Raw genomic sequence first — 21,325 nt, forward strand, 5'->3', positions numbered from 1 at the left:
TCTCTCTCTCTCCCTCTGTGCCCCCTCTGCTCAGTGTAATGCTCGCTCGCTCTCAGACTGAGAGGAATGCCACTCCGTGTGACCTCTCACCTACAACAAGGAGGGGTGCTGGTTTAGACAAGGGAGTGAGGGGGCAGCTGCAGTCATGTGCCCAGGCCTGGAAGGAAACACACAGACACATAGACACAGTGCCAGGTTCTTAGCTAAAATACACACACTATAATTCTAGCATAGATTTGTTTGCACTGATGCAGTTCTAGATGTGGTGCATTGCTTCTTCCACCTCTCTTTGTGACTGTCTGAGAAACTGTCGGATGCCATGCTTTGGTCTTTATGTGTATGTGTATATGTGAACGCGCGAGTGGAGTGCAGCCTCATACAAAGGCATTATTGTTAGTGCAAGGGGGCCTGAGGGGAGGCGGGCAGTCTGATTGGTTAAGACTATTGTGTCTCACTTTGCCCATTCTCCCTGTCACTGAGGATGTCATTACAGTAGCTCTCTAACTCGCTCTCTCTCTCTTGCAAGCTGGGGATCATCTGAGGACTTGAGATATTCACAGAAATATGTAGACTAAACAATGAAAGTGTTACTTTACAAGTTTTAAACTTGAAGTGCAGACTCTAGAGTCATTCTTCAAGACATAGTAATTTGTCTGTCAGCAACTGTTTGTAAGCATCACTTGCTGCAAAACAATTTGTTCTCAAGTAGTGCTGCAAATAGTGGTTATTTTCATTATTGATTAATATTATGATTATATAATTAATTGCACAAATGAATCACAATTTCCTAATGCTTCAAATTGCTTTTTTTGTCCAACCAAGAGTCCAAAGATATTCAATTTTAATTAATAAAATTGAGAAAAGCATAAATCCCCAAGTTTGTAAAGCTGAATACAGAGCATGTTTGGTATTTTTGCTATGTGTTTTTGCGGACATTTAAGGAATTTTTAATATGTAATATTTCTTAAAGGGAGTTTGGTGTAATATTTTCCCCGGAGCACGCAGGAAGCTTCAATTTTATTCAAACGGCTAATACTGTATGTAGCCTATATAATTTAATGTTTTGTCACCACTACAGAAACACTAGGTAATTGCTAAAACTGACGTTGACTGTGGTCAGTTATTGATTTGATTAATGGTTTACAGGCTTATAATGTGTGTTTGTATTGATTACTGACGGTGGCTGATCAGGCAATCAACTAATTGTACTATGTTTCTAACGGCAGTATGCAGTAAATGGTTGCCCTTTGTGTGCGTGTTTTTAAACTGCTTTCCTAATTAAACATGATGTGCTTGATGGTGTTATGACTCCTGATGAAACTTGAAAGCTCAGCATTCTCGTTGCACTTTAGCTTCCCTTTTTAACATTTATTCACCCAGAAAAAGCTAATATTTCTCTGTATAATATGACCTCCTCTTTCTGTCAGCTGCTTGTGTCTGCAGTATATTTACAGATTCGGGATTTTGATTTTATTTATTTTCAGATACATTTTCAACATACATGAATAACCATAATTCTAACCATATAACATCAAACACGAGTTTAACACTACAATTTGTCAAAAAACATAAATTTTATTCGGGACCCATTCTGGGACACACTCAAATGACCACCTGTGGGGACTCACTACATTGAAAACCTATCAACATCACTGATAAAGCCAAAAAAACTATCAAATACAAAAACAAAAGTTAGCCTAATTAAACTTAATTCTCTGACGATTTGCTAATGTGTTTCCTTTCCTTTGCTTTATTAAATTGGAAAATAAAAAAAGTAATTTAAATTTTTAATAGAAAATAAGGCATCATCAAGTTTTTATCTCCCAAATGTGTATAGAAACATACAGGTGATGTGGTCATTTCTTGTTGTGTATTGCCTCAGTAAATAGACAATGCATTAGAGTGCATTATTTTTTTAATCAGTGAGTGAGGCTTTGCTGTTACACACCACCGTTTGCCAGAGAGGAAGTGTTTAATCTCAGCACAGCTTCTGTCTTGAATTACCCATCATTCTACACAGGAAGTCATCCCTTAGGATTTAGAGCTGCTTATTGGCTGTTAATTGTTTCCTGTTGTACAGAAGTGGTATGATTGGGTCATATGGTGCACAGAGTATGGTGAACAACACGTTCCTTTGGTTTTGAGCACGTGTATGTATGGGTGTGTAATTTACTTCTTACTTACCAGTAGAAGCATTGATTGAGCAGCATTCTGTCTATTCACGAAGCACTGCAACAAGTATTAGACTTGTTCTTATGCTTTCATGTAGAGAGAGAGAGAGTGTGTGTGTAGCCAGTCTCTATATTTGTGTACATTTTCTTTGTGCTGAGCATGTGCGCTGACTGAAATGCATAATGCTGTCACTGGAGGTTTGGCCACGTCCATGAAAGGAACAATTGGTACATAATCGCTGTAATAATCACTATGAAAAAACTCTTCTAATGTGGTTTTTAGCACGCTATTCACAAATAGGACACACATATGCTTGCACACACACACACCATTAATGCTAATAGCGGGGATTAGATGTATACTTTGTGTAGCATGTAAATGTGTCTGTCATTGCTGAGTGGGTGAAAACCTCCAATTGCACCGTAATAACATGCTTCAGTTCAGCCAATCACAGGCTTTTGTTCAGATTGAGTCCTCTATGTCTGAGCGTGTCTGAAGAGAGTGTGACAAGGAGACTCTTGGGCGTTTCGCTGCTATCTTTAGGAGCACTCCAATCTGAAGGATTACTGCTGTGGACGTAGGAGGGAACATTTTACTTGAGACCTACTGCTGTGCATTAAATCTGGCTTCTGCTTTACAGCTAGCTAAAGGACAAATGTACTGTAGATCAAATGCTTGATCATGCCCAGCAGGGAGGGTGCATAACAACATGTAGAAGAGAGAGAAGAGTTTTTGGCCTGAATAATCAAGCCCTTTTTTGCTAAACTGTGGCTGTAGGCTGAACACATAGTTTTGGAATTGCAGCATTAGTCCAAGAGTGGAAGAGAGTGGAAGTAAAGCCCAATTTCCAAACTTTCCCACCCCACTTTCTCAGAAGATGCTTTGGCTGGCACAGATGCCACCAGATCTGAGATAGTGAAGCACTGGCTCAGGCAGCGCACGCTGAGTGAAAATAGACATACAGACACACACATACACACACAATTTTAGGCAGTGGGCCTGATCCCAGTGATCCACAAACTGTCCCACCTTGACACCCCCTCCTCTTTCCTCCCCCTTCTCCTCCCTCTTTTCTCTCCCCTGCTGTGGGTCTCCTCAGGCGCATGAATGGAAGTCTTTATTCCCGGGAGAACTGGTGGGAAAAACGAGAGAACGGGAAACAGGGATGAGGGAGGTGGTGGTGGTGGTGGTGGTGGGGGGTGGGGGGGTGAGGGGGTGGGGGGGTGTCTGTGAGAGTGGCCACAAGATCAACACAGTGCCTCTTTTCTCCTCCATCGCTTTTCCCTCCTTTTCTCTGCACCCCCCTCTTCCCTCCCTCCCTCTCCTTCTACCCTGTTTTAAGTGCTGTGGACACAAAGCCGTGTTAGTATTCATGGTGTTTGTTTGCAGAGGAGATGTGTGTGTCTGTGTGTGTGTGTGTGTGTGTGTGTCTGTGTGCAGAGCTGTCAGAAACACAGATCACAGCAAAGCAGTGCTCTGAATGGAGCTGGAGAGAAGGGAGAGGGGGGGTAGTTCCCACAGGGGGAGAATGGTCAGCTCCAGAGAAGAGAAAAGAAGAAGAAAAGGAGGGATGAGATGAGGAGGGGGCAGTGCACAATGCCACAGGGGCAGAGGGAGACAGCATGGTGTCAAAGCCAAGGAGAGAGTGTGAGTGAGTGTGAAACAAGGAGAGAGAGAGTGAAAAACAGAGGATCATATCAATCATAAGGTTTTGGAGGAAAGTAGTTGTTAACGGGTCTAGGCACCTCTCTTCATGTTTTTCTGCTGGTCCTCTTCTTCCCTCCCTCTATGCCGCTCTCAGTAACCCCCCCATTTCTCCCTCTCTCTCTCCTGTGTGCCTCTCTCTCTTTTTCTCTTTGTGTGTCTGTCTGGACAGCTGCCCAGTTCCATACACAGGGAAAAATGAAACACTCTAACCACTGGGCGTGCAGCCAAATAAAAGGCTGTGAAAAACTATTTGAAGGGCAGCGTGTTTGTGTGTGTCTATGTTTGCATGCATGGATTTTGTGTATATGTTTGCTAGTGTGTATGTGTGTATATGTGTGCTGGGTTGTGAGATTTGGGTGTGCCTGTTTAGGATGTTCTTTCCCAGTATAATAGTGCAGCCAGGGTGCCCTGTATGTGTATATGTGTGTGTGAGGGAGAAGTTCCACTCTGAGTTTCAGTTTATTCAACAGTGGAAAACGAGAGGCTGCAGGAGAGGAAAGAACAGGAGGCGCCGTCACATACCTCCCCTCAACGTCAAACTGGAAGAGAGAGGAGTAAAACTTTTTACATCCAGATCTCCTCTTAAACAGCCTGAGTGTGAATGTTACATTGAGACACACATATTTGTCAGAAAATATATGCTGACTCATTTGCAAAGTGCCTTTCAGTTGGGTGATTGAAGCACTTAGTCACATATTATCCATGACCTCCTCCACTGTGCTCTGACCTTATCTGATGGTTACATCACCAGTGGAAAGGAATGTGCAGCTCCATATCTGCCTGCATTCGGGTGTTGGAGAGCCTTTGTGTGACTGACTGAGACCAATTTATGTTGTTACAGTGCTCACCCAGAGGAAGACATCCTAGAAATGGTTGTTGACCTAGCTGTGCAGTGTGACTCTTAACCCCTAAACACAGCCCTGAGAGCCTTGAGGGAGGGAGAGTGCATCAAATGGGTTGAGGTCTAAACATGCTTTGGGTCTGTTTTGTGTTGGCCTTTCTCCTTATCTAAATTTGATCAGAGGGGACTTGTAGAAGCACAGTGTGGAAAAGGTTGAAGCCTCACAGCTCTTGTGTTTGTGGGTTGCTCCAGAGGGTCAGAGTCCATGATAGTGCAGATTTCCTGACCGCTGCCCCCTGCTGCAGCCCAGCAGTAGCACAGGGAGACAGTCTGTTCCCACAGCACATGACAAGAGCAGAGCAGTGTATGTAGATCAGAGAAATATCAGAATCAATTGATTAAGTACAGCAATGTTTTTCTGTGGCATTGGTGCAGCCGAGCAGAGACTTGAGTACTGAGTTTTACAGTACATGATAAGGACAACAGGACCTCGAATACAGTGATAAAAGGCCAATGCAAAACATGCAATAGAGAAAAGTGCAAGGTACCTATCAAAATGTTGAGTAATTATTATATGAAAACCTGTCAACTTTTTATGAGTGACCAAGGTTGATCCCATCTGGAAAAGGCAAGAACAATAAGTTCTTTTCACACTGTGTTAACTACCATTGGAATACCTCGATCCATATGACCGCTATTTATATAAGCTTGTATGAATATCAGACAGTGAGTGTATTTTCCCTGGAAATGCTTCATGGAGTGTAAGAGGCAGAGAGGAGGGGAGTGGGAGGAGAAGGTGGTAGAAGGGCGGAAACGACGAACAAAAAGCTGAACTCATGCCAATAATCCAACCACAACCAGAAAGCTGGGGGATCTCTATTTCTGTTTTTTTCTTGTCTTTTGCTCTCTTATCTCTAGTAGGAAAGGTGTCCATGCCTAATCTCTTTATTATCTCTCTGTGGTTTCTTTGTGGTTAGTGGTGAGGATACATTTTATATGTGTGTGTGTGTGTGTGTTTATGTCTGTCTGTCTCACTCTAACCACCTCCATCTCCCTGTCTGTCTTTTTGTGTGTGCCCTCCTTTAACCTGAAACAGCAGGTATTCTAGGGCAGGTTAAATGAGAAAGCATGTGTGTATCAGGTGTCTGTCATCTTATCCCTCTGTGGACTCACAGTGTCACTTCTCCAGTGTCACCGTGCACCGACACACATTCACACTAATGTACATACACATACATCTCAGAGCTGAAAGGATACTATAGCAGTGTGTTCAGGAGATGAATGATAGTGTGCATGTGCATATAAGCACATGCATTTTCAGGTATCGTTAATCATTTACGCTGAACTCAATGTTTGCTTGCGTGTGTGCAGTGTGTGTTCTCATCTATGTGTTGAGTGTTGTGTTACTCAGCATGTGTTTTTGCACTTCTAAGTGTGTGCAGCTTGCATCTGGCTGATAAACAGCTTCTGTAGCCAGTGTGCAAGTACAAAATGAATGTTACTGCCTGACTACTGATGGGGCAGCAGAAAGAGAAAGAGGAAGAAAAAGGTTGGATAGTGATAGAGTACGGATAGAGGAGATGAAATGGAGGCAGAACGGGACATTGGTAGAGTGAAAGATAGAAGAGATGAAGCGCTTGTTCTTGCAAATATGTGCACTGTGATAAGAACTACGTACATCAAATATTTCATTATTGTGTGTGTATAAGTGTGTGTATCTGCAAAGAGCAGGTGCTAATCATCTGGCATAGTGCTGATCCATCTAAACTAAAATCGGTTGCCTGGCGGTATCCATACATTAGCATTTTGTGCTACTATGGGTGAAGGTGGTATTTCATAAAGCCTTTGAAATGTGTACATCTACTGTATGAATGTGTGTACGTGTGTGCTTGCACGTCTGTGTGTATAAGCTGAGAGGCAGCAGTATGACCTGTGGTTAGGTTACATCTCCCTGCAGCTTGTTCTTGTTGCATCATACTGGATCTGTTAATAACAGGCTAAACCGCAAAGGCCATCCGCTACTCTATTTCTCATCTTCCAGCAGTACGCTGATTATGCAGCAGTGATACATTAAGCAGGGTTATGTTGTCTAATACAATATATCAAGATTTTGTATATCACTTTTACATGGACAAATGTAAACTGGGTTCTGAGTTAAGGTTGACCTCAGATTTGTGGCCCTTCACTGAAAAAATGTAGATAAATGGTGCCATAGTTTCAGGACATATATTGTATAAGCACTCCAGGAGTTGACAGTATGACAGTAAGTTACAGTTGTGAACAATGCAGGAGAGTTGTCAACAAAATAAAGATAACATATTGTAAATAATTCTGGGTCCAGGGTAGTCAGGGACACAGCTGAGATAGCCTATTGTGTTTAATACTGTCTGCAGTCAGACACCCCCAACGCCATCCCCCCAGCTCTCACAGCATGCAACATCCTTGCCACAGGAATTTAATTGCTCTGTAAACAAGCCTTTTGTTTTGTGCCACACTGTTTGCTCATGCACACAAGATGTATTAAAAGCCTCAGTCCTGCTGTGAAAAGACAAAAATGTCATATCAGAGCACAACAAATCACTGATTTGATATATGCTGACCAAAAGAAACTGGATGCTGTGCTAAATATGGATTATCTCTGTAAAGATAGGCTGATGTTATGAAGACAGGAAATATAGTAGTCATAGTTTTATGATCACATTGTCATAATCATATCATTTGACTAGCCCTGCAGCTATATAAAGCTGTCTTGTGATTGCACTTTGTATGTAGTAACCAGACTTTGTTTCTCTTTTCTGTCGTCCCCAGACATACGAACGCCAGTTCAGAATGCCTGAGCAGAGAGACGGAGGCCTGCTGCAACTACTGGGAGATCACACTCTGCCCAAACACCAGCTTCGCAGCTCCCTCCTTCCTGCACACGCACTCTCACACACACAGCAAACACAGCACACCCTCACGCAGCAGTTCCAACACAGTCATGCACACCAAATCAATCCAGATTGGATCACGTCTACAGCATCTTCTGCATCCCCGGCCAATCCTGCAGATTCTGAGCCAGCAGGAGCCAGTAGGAGCTCTTTGCTAGATCCAACCCAACCTTTCTCACGAACTGCAACACAAAGCCCCTCACCTCAGAGATCCCTGACCCCAGACCTGCAGTTGCCAGTGGTTACCGATGCCAGTATTCTCAACCTGACCTCTCTAAGCAGGTATGGTTCATTTTCCTGTGTGGCGGATCTTATCATGAGCCAAACATGATCACTACAACAAAAATACTGTACACTATGCACTGGGAGAACGTCGATACAATGTTGTATTGTGATATTTTGTGTATTAATATTATGTATTTTTATGTCAGTGTTTAATTTTTTTTAATTTGACAATATAATTTGCTACAGTAAAGAAATTTTAAAGTCAGATAAAGTGAAAACTTCAAAACAGTTATGATTCAAATAAGGTAATAAATTACAATACTGTATATTGCAGAACACCTCTGGTCCTCTGGTGATGCTCACCCCTATGTATGATGACACACAAAAATAGTTAATGTTCATACTGGTGTTGATGTTATCATATTGGTGAAATACAAAACATTCTTCCCCTCTTCTTCCATTCCACAATTTTTTCTCTGTATATATCTCTCCAGGGGGAGGGGTTTGCAAGAGGTCAGTGAACAGCTCTTTGGGAACATCAAGAGGAAGTACGGCAGGAAGGACTCCCAGAGGATGCTCTGTAATCCCCACAGTGCTGATACACCTTGGGGAAGACAACCAGAGAAAGGATCGGATAGCCCAAGTAATTCAGAGGAGAGGCAAAAGTACAGGCAAGAGGAGACAGCTGAGCGGTTTCATGAAGAAAGAGAGGAAAGGAGAAAAGAGGAAAGAGAGCGAGCAATTGCTGGGAGGAGAGGAGATGAAGAAGACAGAGGGATGCCCATGCTGACAGAGGAAGGTAAAGGAAGAAAGAGGCGGAGGAGGCCTTCTTTTGATGAGTCATTTTCTTTAGAGGAGCAATCACAGCAACGGCAGGACTCTGACACTGCAGAGAAGCACCAGCCTGGGCCCCCAGAACCCAAAGTAGCACATAAGATGGACACTCACAAAAATGATTCTCGACTCACAAGTCTGGCTGATGTCAGTAGAGAGAGGATAGAAAAAGCAGAGAGAGCAGATAAAGGCGATAAAAGAGAAAAAGGAGAGAGGGTAGACAGGGCAGAAAGAGGAGAGACAGTTACAAGCGGGTCTGACCCAGAGTCAGCTTTGAGTGCAAATAGAATGAAAAAGAACCCTGTGGGTCGTCCTAGGATCAGCACAGACACCCTGAAACACAGAGAGCCTACTCATAATCACATCAACAAACCCAGTCTTAACACAAACCCCAGACTCCCTAGCCCAAGCCCCAGCCCCAGGGGTAGTATCAGTCCTAGCCCCAGCCCTAAACCCAGGGCTAACATTAGCCCTGGTCCTAGCCCTAGACCCAGGGCGGCCCTGAGTCCTAGCCCCAGCCACAGCACCAGCTCCACAGCCAGTTCCAGACCAACCAAGGCCAAGGACAGATGGTCCTACCTGAAAGCTAAAAGCCATGCCAGCCTCACGTCACCCCATAGAGACAACCGGGGTAGCCCCTTGACCTTAGCTGACCCACCCTCAGCCTTCCCCATCACCCCCTCTAGCCCCCTCTACACAAACACTGACAGCCTGACCGTCCACACACCCATTAAGAGGAAACGAGGACGCCCCAAGAAACAGCCACTCCTAACAGTGGAAACCATCCATGAGGGCACCTCCACCTCACCTCCAAGCCCACTGGCACAGGAAACCTATGCAGGGCTAAACCGTAGGAGGAAGACACACACACTAAACACATTAGTGCAAATGGCCTCCACGACCACCAGCGCCAATTCTAACAGTCTGAAACTAAAGCGTGGCAGGGGCCATTCCAGGCCAGTGAATAAGATGAAGCTTGGGAAAATGCAGAGCATCCTGAATGAGATCCTCTCAGGTTCCAGTCAGAACGGCACGCTGGCTCTGAAGTCATCTTCTGCCCCTGTTACCTCAGCTATGAGTGCCATGGCATCAACCATTGAGGCTCGGCTGGGAAAACAGATAAATGTCAGCAAGAGAGGAACCATCTACATTGGTAAGAAGAGAGGGCGTAAACCCAGGGCAGAAACCCAAGGCCCCAACCCTCCCAAAACCACTAGGGACAAGCCCCCCTTGTCTGTCTCTGCATCCAGTCTCTATGAGAGCCCTGCAGTGCCTTCCACCACCTTGTCTCCCAGCTCCAGTGCTCCATCCATAAGAGCCAGCCACTCTGATGCCACTATGCCCAGTTTGCAGCCCATCTCAGCCCTGCCTTCTAAGCCACCAGGCAGGGGCTTCCTCTCTGGGGGATGGAAACTGTCTCCTCCACGCCTTCTGGCTAATTCACCTTCCCACCTGTCAGAGGGGGCATCGGTAAAGGAGGTGACCCTGTCCCCCATCAGCGAGTCCCACAGTGAGGAGACTATTCCCAGTGACAGTGGGATTGGGACAGACAACAACAGCACCTCAGATCAAACTGAGAAAGGCCCCGCCTCTCGACGCAGGTGCAGTACACTGTTACTTCACTTCTTCACCTTTCTTGAACCTTGATTTATAGGCTTTTGTTGTTTTATATTTCAGACTGAAATGTACTCATAAAGGTGGTGGTTTTAATGTCATTTTATATTTTATGTTGTGTTCATACAGGTACTCATTTGATCTATGTGGGTTTGAGGCTGCAGAGGCAGCAGCTCTGGAAGCATCCAACAGGGGAAGCAGAACACGCTGTGAACGGCAAGTAACTGCTGTTGACAACTTCCTGTCACAGCAGGAAAAGAAGCAAAAACATCATCGGCGGAAGAGGAAGTGCCTACAGAGCCGAGATCATCTTCATTTTCTCTCTGAACTGGAGGAGGTTAGAAATACTACAATGAACTCTGTGTATAATCTTTGACCAAGCACTGTAATGTGCAAGTGCATAGTATATGGTGTGTTTTCCTAAATGTTTCCTCTTTTCAACCTTCCTGTAGGTTGTGTTAAAGCTCCAGCAGCTACGAGTGTCTCACAGACGATACACCTGCTACCCCCAGCAACCATATCCCTCCATTTTCCGCCTCAATTTCCATCATTACTACCCTGTTACCTACGACTCCTACCCCTGTGACTCCAGCTCGTACCTCCGCAGGAGTGCCGATCTGAAGGCTAAGAGGAGACGTGGCCGTCCAGCCAAAGCCAGCGAGCCAATCACATCGAAGCTGCCTTTTGTTCAAGGATATGGTTATCCACTAGCTGGGGGAAATTACTATGCAGCACCGTATGCGATGCCTTACGCACCTCCTCTGAGTCTTGGCTACTTTCCCCCTGCTCCCCCATTTTACCTGCCCCATCACTCTCTAGGACCTGCACCTCCATCTCCCTTCATGAGGCCTGCTGTCCCCCCTCCCAAGGCTTTCCATTCCAGTGGACACTCAAAGCTCCAGCCAGGGGCCAAGCTTCGCAGTGCCAGTGGCCCACTCCAGGGGCCCTCTGTAAGAGGAGAGGGCCTGGGATCCCTGGGCAGTGGCAGTGCAGGTGGTCTTGCAGGGGTTCGCCTCCATAAGAGGAAGCACAAGCACAAACATAAGCACAAGGACGAACCCCTCCTTTCACTGCGAGACCGGCAGGAGTTAGGTGGGCTCTTCAGTGGAGCTAAGACCAATGCACGTCTCAGCATGCTGAGTGACAGGAGGGACTGTCAGGGCTCTTCAAAGCATCTGGAGAAGCAGAGGGGTAGTGGTAGAGGCTCAAGCCTGGGATCCAGCTTAGGGATGTTTGAGTCGGACCAGCTGTCCACACACTCTATTGCTGACAGCCAGTTTCACTCCCGTCAGACTCGACAGCCAATAAACAGCTTCATGAGCAGCTACAGTAGCCAATCACAGCGGTCAGAGTCAGCTACTGACCTCTTTTTGGGGTCACGGGAGGACGAGTGTGGTGGGAGGAGCAGGAAGACGAGGCTCACTGTGTTTGGAGATCAGGGCTTAATGTCATTCCAAACTGCCAGGCAGGAGCCAGGACAGATGAACAAGTGCTCGAGTCCCTCCCTTACTGGTAAGAACCACTTACATTAGGATTACCTGTTCATTTTTAAACTACACTGTGTATTTACAAGGGATTGCACTGTCCTTTTGCCATGATCAGAACCCATGACAGCAGGAATATGTCTTCATTTGACAGGGGTGGCATGGTAAAATGCATTGCTTACTTTGATGATGTGTTGGAGGTTTGAGGTTAGCCCAAACTGCAATAACTGCCTGTTGCTTGCTTGTCTTTTTCTAACCAGTTCACTTATGACTAGACCTCCTGTAGCTACCTCACAATAAAAACCATCCATGGTTAACCTGTGCAAGGCTTCTGATATAAAGCATCAGTAGGAAGTGTTTAGCTGACATTAACAGTAGCTTAACACAGCAGTGGACTTCATTACAGATCCGATTGCAAGGCAAAGGAGAGCAGATCATAACTATCTGTTAGAGAAAAAGAAGGAACAGGAATGTATTAGTTAAACAAAACTACAACTGACTGTGACTTCTACTGTACACAGCAGATTAAAAAAAACAGTTGAAAGCTGAACATACAGTAGGTAGGGTTTTAAAAATTTGGCTTTCTTTTTAGTCACCTGTGTGACCACAGATTTAGCCAATGAGTTTACCATGATGTTGGACAAGGGTGGCTGTGTCCACATCCAGTGTTCCTTCACATCAGGGAGCACTGGATGTGCATACTGTACAGTAAAGCAGAAGATGCTACGTTTGTGCTTTACTGTGTAGCATCATGGTGTTACAAACCAGTTATGTATAATCTTAACCTGCCATGGTTGCAGAAATGTTAATATAGCTAAATCAGGAGCATGCATGCAAAAATAATTGGTGTCTGATATATTATTCTGTTCCCTAGTGATAATGGTCTTATTTGCTGTTGTAGAGACTTAATCACATATTTAGTCAGAGTTAACAGGGTTTTCTCCATTTTAAATGTAGATGGCAGCATACTTGTCAAGGTGATTTCTATTAATAAATATGCTATGTACGGCATTATCAGGACTTAAAGCAGACAGAGAGGCAGGGTAGCCCCAAATTCTCACTACCAAACTAAGGTGTATATTTTGGTACATTCTGTATTCTGCTGTTTTTGAGCACATCTGGCTGGGGATAGAGAGAACGTAATGCATGGATGGAGACGACTATAATTCACCAATCTCTCCTTCCTCCCCTCCTTTCCTCCTCTTCTGCCAATGCCTTTGCCAGAGATATATTATTCACACAGTGTGATTTATTTTCTACAGACACGCTGTAAAAGGCCCTTGCCTGTGTTAAAAGAGCTGGCTGGCAGCCAGGGGTTTAATGACTGGGGCCTAGTCCAGTGGCGGGGAGGAGAAGCCAGGGGCTCAGTTAGAATACACCCCCCACCCCAGGGGATCCAGGGCGGATGACTCATATACACACAGCCTTCCCCGTTATCCTTCCAGTGTTATGCCTCTGCCTTCCATGTCCTTCCCTTTTCCCCTTGTGCTGCTTCTGCAGTTCTTGTCCTTGCTTTCCTTTTTTGCCTCCCTCCCACAATCCCCACATACATACACAGACTTCCCTTGTTCCTCCCCCCTCTTCCTCCCCCCTCCCCTCCCCCTTCTATCACTCTTTCGTTCTTCCCTTTCTCTTTCTGCTTTTTCCCTTGTCTCCCCTCCCCTCATTCCCCATTACCCTCTCTTTTCCCCATTCCCCCTGCCCCTCCTCTAGCATGACTTACTGCTTCACTTCACAGCTTTAGCCCAATTAAAACACAGGCGCGTGTGTATACGCACGCATGCCGCACAACCATACATGTACACATGCATATACATAGACCCACTTTGATACACACATATATACACACACAGATCCCCAACCACAAGCTGATATAGATGCAAAATTCATATTATTATCTGAGCATACAACTGTGAGTTTGTAAATTATTCCTTAATAGAACTAGTTTGTAGTGATTTAAACATTTTTATTTTTTTATGCATGTATGTATGTGTCTGTGCTTGTGTGTGCATTTCTTCACTAATCAGCAGGTCTCACTGCAGCAGCTGACACCAATTTCTCACATGCATATTTGCATAAAAACAGGTCATCTTCTACTGAATTAGTTGGAATAATTGTCTTTGTCACATGACTTGTTCAAACACATGCATGCACTTTCATGCAGACAAACACTCTCACAAAATAATATACATGAAGGACCACCTGTCTGAAACCTGGTCTCAGCCACTGCAGGGGCAGTAGATAAGTGAGCATGTATCTCTGTGTAGTAGTGACTTCTTATTCCACAGAGAAACAGGTCCTCAGTGCTATACGGCCCCTCACACTGCTGAAGGTCACTGGTTTTATGCTCCGTGTATGCAGCTCATAAATTTCTGCTACTTTGTAGTGTGTGTGTGTGTGTGTGTGTGTGTGTGTGAGAGAGAGAGAGAGAGAGCTGAGTGTGTGCACACTTCTGTGTAGCTCATAAACTACTGCTACTTAGTGCTTTCCACATTAGACTAATTTCACTGTCTGCCCTGAATTCTTAAGCAACAATAGAGTGAGATGTTCCGCTGAGTTTTAAATGGAGGGTGTTCGGGCCTCTCTTTATCTTCCCTTACTCTTAGTTCATTAGCAAACACCTTGGAGCTCTACATTCTTAAACTCCCTTTAACATTACCATTTGTTGTCTTTTAAATGTTAAAAAAAACATTGTTTGACAGTATCACATATATATTCTGTATCTACTTTTTGCAACACTTCATTGAAGCTCTACGAAGCTTTAAAGGTCCAGTGTGTAACATTTAGGAGGAGCCATTGGCAGAAATGGAATATAATATTTATAAGTATGTTTTCATTAGTGTATAATCACCTGAAAATAAGAATTGTTGTGTTTTCATTACCTTAGAATAAGCTGTTTTTATCTACATAGGGAGCGGGTCCCCTTCCACGGAGGTCACCATTTTGCACCGCTATTTTTATACAGTAGCCCAGAACGGACAAACCAATCACTGGCTCTAGATAGGGCCATTTGGATTTTTGCAAGTTTCGTAGCCACCGTAGTTTCTCCTACACGTTTGGAAAGGGAGGTTGAGGCAAGCGGTATTCAAATGGTTGCAATCGCCTATTTCACTGCTAGATGCCACTAAATCCTACACACTGCGCATTTAAAACACAGAAGTTATCCTAACCCAAGATGCAAGAAGTTTTATGAAATAAATAGAAATATTCTCACTGTGTCGTGCATCACTTTTTAAACATCACCCTGCAATACATGTGTTAGAGCACTGCAGAAACCTGCTACATTGTACCAGCAGGATTCTGGAGGAAAAGAAGAAAGATGGTACAGGAATCTAGGAATAGGAGTAAAAGCTCAAGAAAAAGAGACCAAACATGTTGTATGCATACTGCTTGGGGACTGGTGGCTGATTGTGCTTTTCCTCCATTTTGGCTGTGGCTCACTCGGGAACAGTGCCCAGGCAGAGAGGAGGGGGGAGCTAAGAAATGGGACAGAGATGGGAAACAAAAAGAATGACAGAGACGGACCAAGACCAGGAAGCGGTTTCTGAAATAGAGACGGAAATGAAATGGTGCAGTGTTACCAGTTTAATTGAAAATTAGAGTGTAGTATATTGCTGCCCATGACGAGTAGAGTGGAAAAGAGAATGAGAGTGATGGGGAAAGGGAAAGGGAAAGGGGGAAAGAGAAAGGATAGAACAGTGTGTAAAGGGCACACTGCCCAGTTCACCAGTGTGAAGGAAACAATATGGCTCCAGTTTCTTCTGCTCAGCCATTCTGAACTGCTGAATTCATTATTTGTGCATGTTGGGCCTGTGCGTGTATGCATATGTGTTTTTGTATTTGTGTCAGTGTGAGTATGTGCATGTAGATAAATGTGTCGATATGTGTGTTTGTATTTGTGTGTGCGTTTGGCTTTTTGGCAGCCTGTGCTCCAGATGCACAGGGTTGTTATTGTGTAGCGACATATTAAATGGTTGAAGGAGACATTTCTGTGGGTTTCCTGCTAGCAGAATGGGATCTCCTCCTCTCCCCTCTCCTCTCTGCTCTCTAGTAGACAATTACAGGATAGGATCTGCTCTCCTGGCTCAGCTGGGCTTTGAAAGGCTTACATGAATATGTCAAAATTAGCAGGAAGCTCTTGAAGCAAAAAAAAGACATTCTCTCCATGAGTGAAATTGGCATGATGTCTTTCCTGGCCTCTCCAAGGCTGCTAATTTTGACTGACATGCTAGCATGAAAACTCCTTTGTCTTTATAGACCTTGCTCTATTTATTTACCTTGTGACGTCTCACCTCACTCATGCTCACTCTCTCCTCTCCCAGGTGTTCCCAGTAAGCGGAGGTATAAGCGACGCGAGGTGGAACAGATCCAGAAGGACGTGAGGAGGATGCATTCTTTGAACTTTGACCATGTGCAGAAGATCCTCCGTGCCAAGCGCCTGCAGCGACAAGCCAAAACAGGAAACAATGTCATCAAAAGACGGCCTGGGCGGCCCCGAAAACAACCCATAGAGGAATCAGAGCCGACCAACAGGAGGGAGGAAGATCGGGCTGATGGTCGGGGTTTGGACTTGTTGGCCAGTAGGAGAGGTGATGGGAGGACTCTGGGGATGCCTATCCTGGAGAGGTGTGATGACCTGCCAGGTAGGCAGAGCCTCAGGCCAATCTTGACCCCCGATCCCCTGGAGTTCTCAAATCACGATTCCATCTCAGCAACAATTGAGACCGTGGTGCATCAAGCGCGATCTGTGCCTCCACTGGCCAAAGGGGGGAAACGCAGAGGCAGGGGCCACAACAGGGACGAGTTATGGGCTCCTTCCAGTCAATAGACCTGCAGGAGAGAGCAACTCCGTAACCGAACAGAAAGCAGTTATTGGAGTCAGTGCTGTTTTAAGCCTATCAGATGCAGTGCCCTTAATTCTGGGACTCCTTGGTGCACTTTGACTTGTTTCTCCTCTCTGATTTGTGAGGACTACAGTTGGTCAGTGGAGGAGCAAGAGAAGGGTACACTTCTGGTGCCATCCCTCTCTTTGCTAAATCCAACCAGACATGAGCCTTTCAAGGATTCATTGGACCTTCATACAATGGCACTAAATGGTACTATTTGATACTGAATCTGATGATATAAAAGTGTGTGGTACTTATGATAGTGTAGGACATTATGTGATTCTTTATGTATCTGATACAGTGATGTGTATGGTACTTTATGATACTGTATCTGAATGTGGCTTTAGCCATATATTTACCAGCAAGGGGAGGGGGAATGGTTAATATTAAACTGTGCAGCTCTGCTTATTTTTGCCTTTCTGAGGAAGCTTGTCAAAGACATGTGGGATGATACAGCAGTAATTAAGCCACCTTACCCTATTACTTATCCCTGTTCTTTGCTCCCACCCCCATCTTTACCTTCCTTGTTTTCTTGCTCTCTCCGAGGAATAACCGATACTTGCTGGCAGCTCCTCACCCCTGGTCCCCCTCCCTGCTCAACACACTTCTTTAGCCCTCCCTGGTGCCTGCCGCTCAACTTCCTCTCCCTTTATCCTCTCATCTACTCTTAATCATGTTTTACATCTCCCATTGCTTCCTCAACCTACCCTCTGTCTCATTTATTTCTCCCTCCCTGCTCAGGCATGTCCTGAGCAGTGACATAAAGGCAATATGGTGGATGAGAGTGTCCCAGACTGTAAATAGAAACAAAGTCCACTGTTGCCTGCCTTGTACAATGAGAAACCAGCTCATAGACATGTACTGGCATACAGTATATCAAATAGAATTGTTGTACCATAGACAATGAAAGTTATGTATTGTTTTATAACCAAAAACAGACATGGGTGGGACTCAAGACAAGTTTGTTTTCAGACAGAAAGAACCACATATATTCATTCATACACTCATTATTGTGTTTATATCCAGGGGGCATTGCATACAGGAGGAATATCAGGTGTGTTTTTGGTAAACCTTAAAATTGGTTTAATGCACTATGAAGAACCATACACTTGCATCAATCAAATGCAGCACTTACATGCTTGTTCCAGCCTTATGTTTTGGCCTTCGATGGTGTGGATATCCATTCCAGAGAGCATGCATAATTTTAATCAATTTGTATATGCAGGCTGCGCAGCCAAAAGCGTCAAACCGAAGCCCAAGCCTGAATCGTGATTGGACAGTTCAGCTGAAGAGGGCTCACAGTCAGTGTTTTGAAAAGCTAATCCCAGTCTTTCTACTTACCATGATTTTTTGAAAGTAAATCCAGTATTTAGATTTAGAACCAAAGTCTCAGTATTCAGTGTAAGGATGTATTATTTAAAATAATCTAAATCAGAGTTTGACAAACTCTCCATCATGTTGGCACCAATGTAAAGCATTCCTATGTGCACTCTAGAATGTAGCCATCTTGAATATTTTTGTGTCAATATGTTAAGCCTTTGTTAAACTCTGTCTACAGTATATGTGGCTTTGGGTAGTGGTTGGTATTTTCTCAAATAAGTATTTCAGAATATAAGCAATGGATCAATGTTTCTTTGGCAACTTTTGTTTCAGGAGATTCTGTCTTCTTTGGGTTGGGTGGGATTCTCAGTTGCAGCAGTTCAACTTGTGCCTTATGTTTCTTTCTCTCACCAATTACATTTGACCTGAGAAATATCAAGTGGCAAAGAGTGCCCCAGAAATTGACCGAAAATATTTATGATTGTGCATATGACGCATGCGTCTCAGTCATCAGAACCCTGACATTGCCTGTGTCCCTTCACAGCTTCCATAGTCAGCATCCTCTGTCACCAGGCACTGAGTCTGTCTCCTAGCTTCCTCCTAGTTTTCTGACCCATATCATCATAACAGATGATGAACTAGAAGGGCTGGACTGATGAATATAATATGATATTGCTGTATTAAATAAACATCATGTACTGACCTACATACTGCTTTACAGCAGTGGTTGGAACAGAAGGCTCCACTGTATCAGATGTGTTTCTATCCAGAGATATTGATTGTACTCAATGTCCTAGATATAATTGAAGATCATTCACTTTGCCCAGTATTTAACCAGTTAATTACGACATATAATAGGTTATGTACTTTGCAAATGAGGAACAGAGGAGGTTGTCATGGAAACCACGTTCTCATACATTGTTGTTTGCTATGCATCAGGCCATGCCTGGCAATGACCTTAAAAGGAATTTCTGTTCTGGGTCCACCCATCGACAAAGACAAATAAGTGGTCTTATTTACTGAATAAAATGAATTCATGTAACAAGAATTGTGAATAATACCAGTAATAATTTGTAATAAGTTGTGCAGAAAGTGACTATCATTTCATGAAAACTATAGTTACTGCAGCTCTATGCAGTACAGCCTTAACCAGATGTAAAACTACAGTATTGAAGTGTTTGTTGTAAATAGTGTTAGTATGTCCATCCTGCATGGATACCGGTTGGGCTCGGCTATGCTGGGACTGTCTCCTAAAACCACAGTAGACCTTCTCTCTCTATTAAGACTGCTCAAGACCCAAGAAAACATACAGAAGTTACTACCCTAATTGATTTTCCTATTCGACAAATTCTGCTGTACATTGACAGTCATCGTTCCAGTCCGTTAAATTACACAGAATGCTAAAATAATTGCCTTATCACACCTTTAAAAATTCTTGGAGGATACAAGCCCCACTGTAGTGTACTTGACCAAAAATAGGAATCCCTACTGACTTGCAGCTATTTTGCCTGCAGCCAGTTGGGGCACAGCAGTAGCATGAAGAGTAAGCAAGAGGGTTGTGTGTGGGGGAAGTTCTCAGAGGAAATAGCCAAAAATACACTCGTCCTAACATTAGTGTGCTTAACCTTGCTTTGCTAGATAACTTTCGTTGGGTCTGCAGTCTGTTGTGGTGAAGATGAGGTCTAGATATGTGGTCCGTAAAGTGTAGAGACTACACGCTTGGCAGCTTACTCCTCCATACTATGGTCAGTCAGCGGTCTCTGATGTAAGAGTTAAAGATCCCAGGTGTTGTCTGTCCTGTCTGTCTCTCCTACCAGCCAATGCTCCGGTGCCTTCTAACACTGACAAGTATTGTCCTAATCCAGAGCTTTCACTCTACATAGAGACTGCAGAGGAGATGTGGCTGTGAATAGGGTTCAAGGTCACTGTTGTTGTATTGTATTTAGCAGCCAATCTGGACCAGTGGCTACAGGAGGCCCCTAACCACTGATGTAAGGATCGTTTACCTTGTCTTTGGTCCTAGCATCAAGGTCAGTGCAGCAGTGTTTGACCTTAAATCAGTGGTTAGGGTGTATTTACTGTAGTCCACACTTACCAGTTCACTACAGCAACTAGGATGGGATATAATGGCACCTAAATTTTGATCACCCACCACTCCATTTGTAGCATGCTGTGATGAGTGTCCTACACATGGAGTGAGGGGTCACGTGAGACAGAGCCTCATAAATGTACATGTAGTCATCCTCACAGCATACGTTACAGTTCTAAGCTATAATGTTGTTCAAAGCTGAAAGTGCAGATGATGCATTGAGAAAACCAATAAATGTACTTCTTTAGAGCACAAAGTGAGCTCTTCTAACAGTGTGGGCATATTTTAGTTTGTATACATAGTGTATTTGAACCTTTTTCTAGAGTGGTTTTCCTTTATTTGCATGCTCAACTTGATTGTATGCATAAATATTTTAGACAAGCCGAAAGATGAATTTCAATTGAATTTGGAGCAAGACTTGTACATTGTTTGATATGTTTCTTTTTGTAATGAATTTTTTAATTCATGAAGCATTTTTGTACATTGTATGAATATTAAAAACTGCAAATATTTGACATATAGAGTAAATACTAGATGCGCATGCATATGCATATATCCTTCACAGTATGTATGTGTAAATGTACACATATATTTTGTATTTGCATTTGCTGGCATACAGATATATGTCTTAAGCACATATATACATGCAATATATATGTATATCCATGTCTGCTGGCATGCTTTTGGTCATGTTTATCTTTCATGATCTTGTAGGTTCATTTTTTTGTTTTTGTTTTTTTATTTCTCTTTCCTCAGAAAGAAAAGCTCATTCTTTTGCTACCCTTCTGTTGGCTGGCAGCATTGAGCACTTATTAAGAAGAACTACAGTTGAAGTTGTTCATGTTATCCATTGTGTGAAATAATAAATGACTTTATTGACATCTGATGATGGCATGTATTTTCTTCTTTCTGGATAAGATTTGATATTCTGGTCTCCTAAAAACTGCTTTGTCACATGCGAGATAAGGCTGGAAAGTTATTTTGTGATAATAGTTGAGACTTAGTGTGTGTGTGTGTGTGTGTGTGTGTGTGTGTGAGTGTGGCGGAGCATGCATGTGAATGTGTGGGAGCGAGATGACAGGAGGGTTTGCTGCACTGTTGATGCTGAAAGTCAGATGGTCTCAGAGAATGAGTACTACCCCACAATGTGTTTGCGTGTTGCAGTTAAAAGAGAGGGATTCCTTTCATCAGATTATGCTACAGCCTCACACTCACACATACCT

General features: G+C 43.8%; 1 protein-coding gene across 1 annotated transcript in view; it reads left to right on the top strand.

The window, feature by feature from the left end:
- The window catches only part of setbp1 (SET binding protein 1), a 35,073-nt gene extending 14,085 nt beyond the window's left edge, over positions 1–20,988 (top strand). Inside the window, exons 3-7 of the mRNA XM_044196773.1 lie at positions 7,529–7,932; positions 8,370–10,310; positions 10,453–10,660; positions 10,776–11,835; positions 16,130–20,988. Of these exons, the coding sequence (XP_044052708.1) occupies positions 7,529–7,932; positions 8,370–10,310; positions 10,453–10,660; positions 10,776–11,835; positions 16,130–16,635 (4,119 nt within the window). The 3' untranslated portion in view covers positions 16,636–20,988. The remainder of the gene's footprint in view (positions 1–7,528; positions 7,933–8,369; positions 10,311–10,452; positions 10,661–10,775; positions 11,836–16,129) is intronic.
- The last annotated feature ends 337 nt before the right edge of the window (positions 20,989–21,325 follow it).

This window comes from Siniperca chuatsi, linkage group LG5 (assembly GCF_020085105.1).
Source record: "Siniperca chuatsi isolate FFG_IHB_CAS linkage group LG5, ASM2008510v1, whole genome shotgun sequence".
In the NCBI taxonomy this organism is placed as follows: Eukaryota; Metazoa; Chordata; class Actinopteri; order Centrarchiformes; family Sinipercidae; genus Siniperca; species Siniperca chuatsi.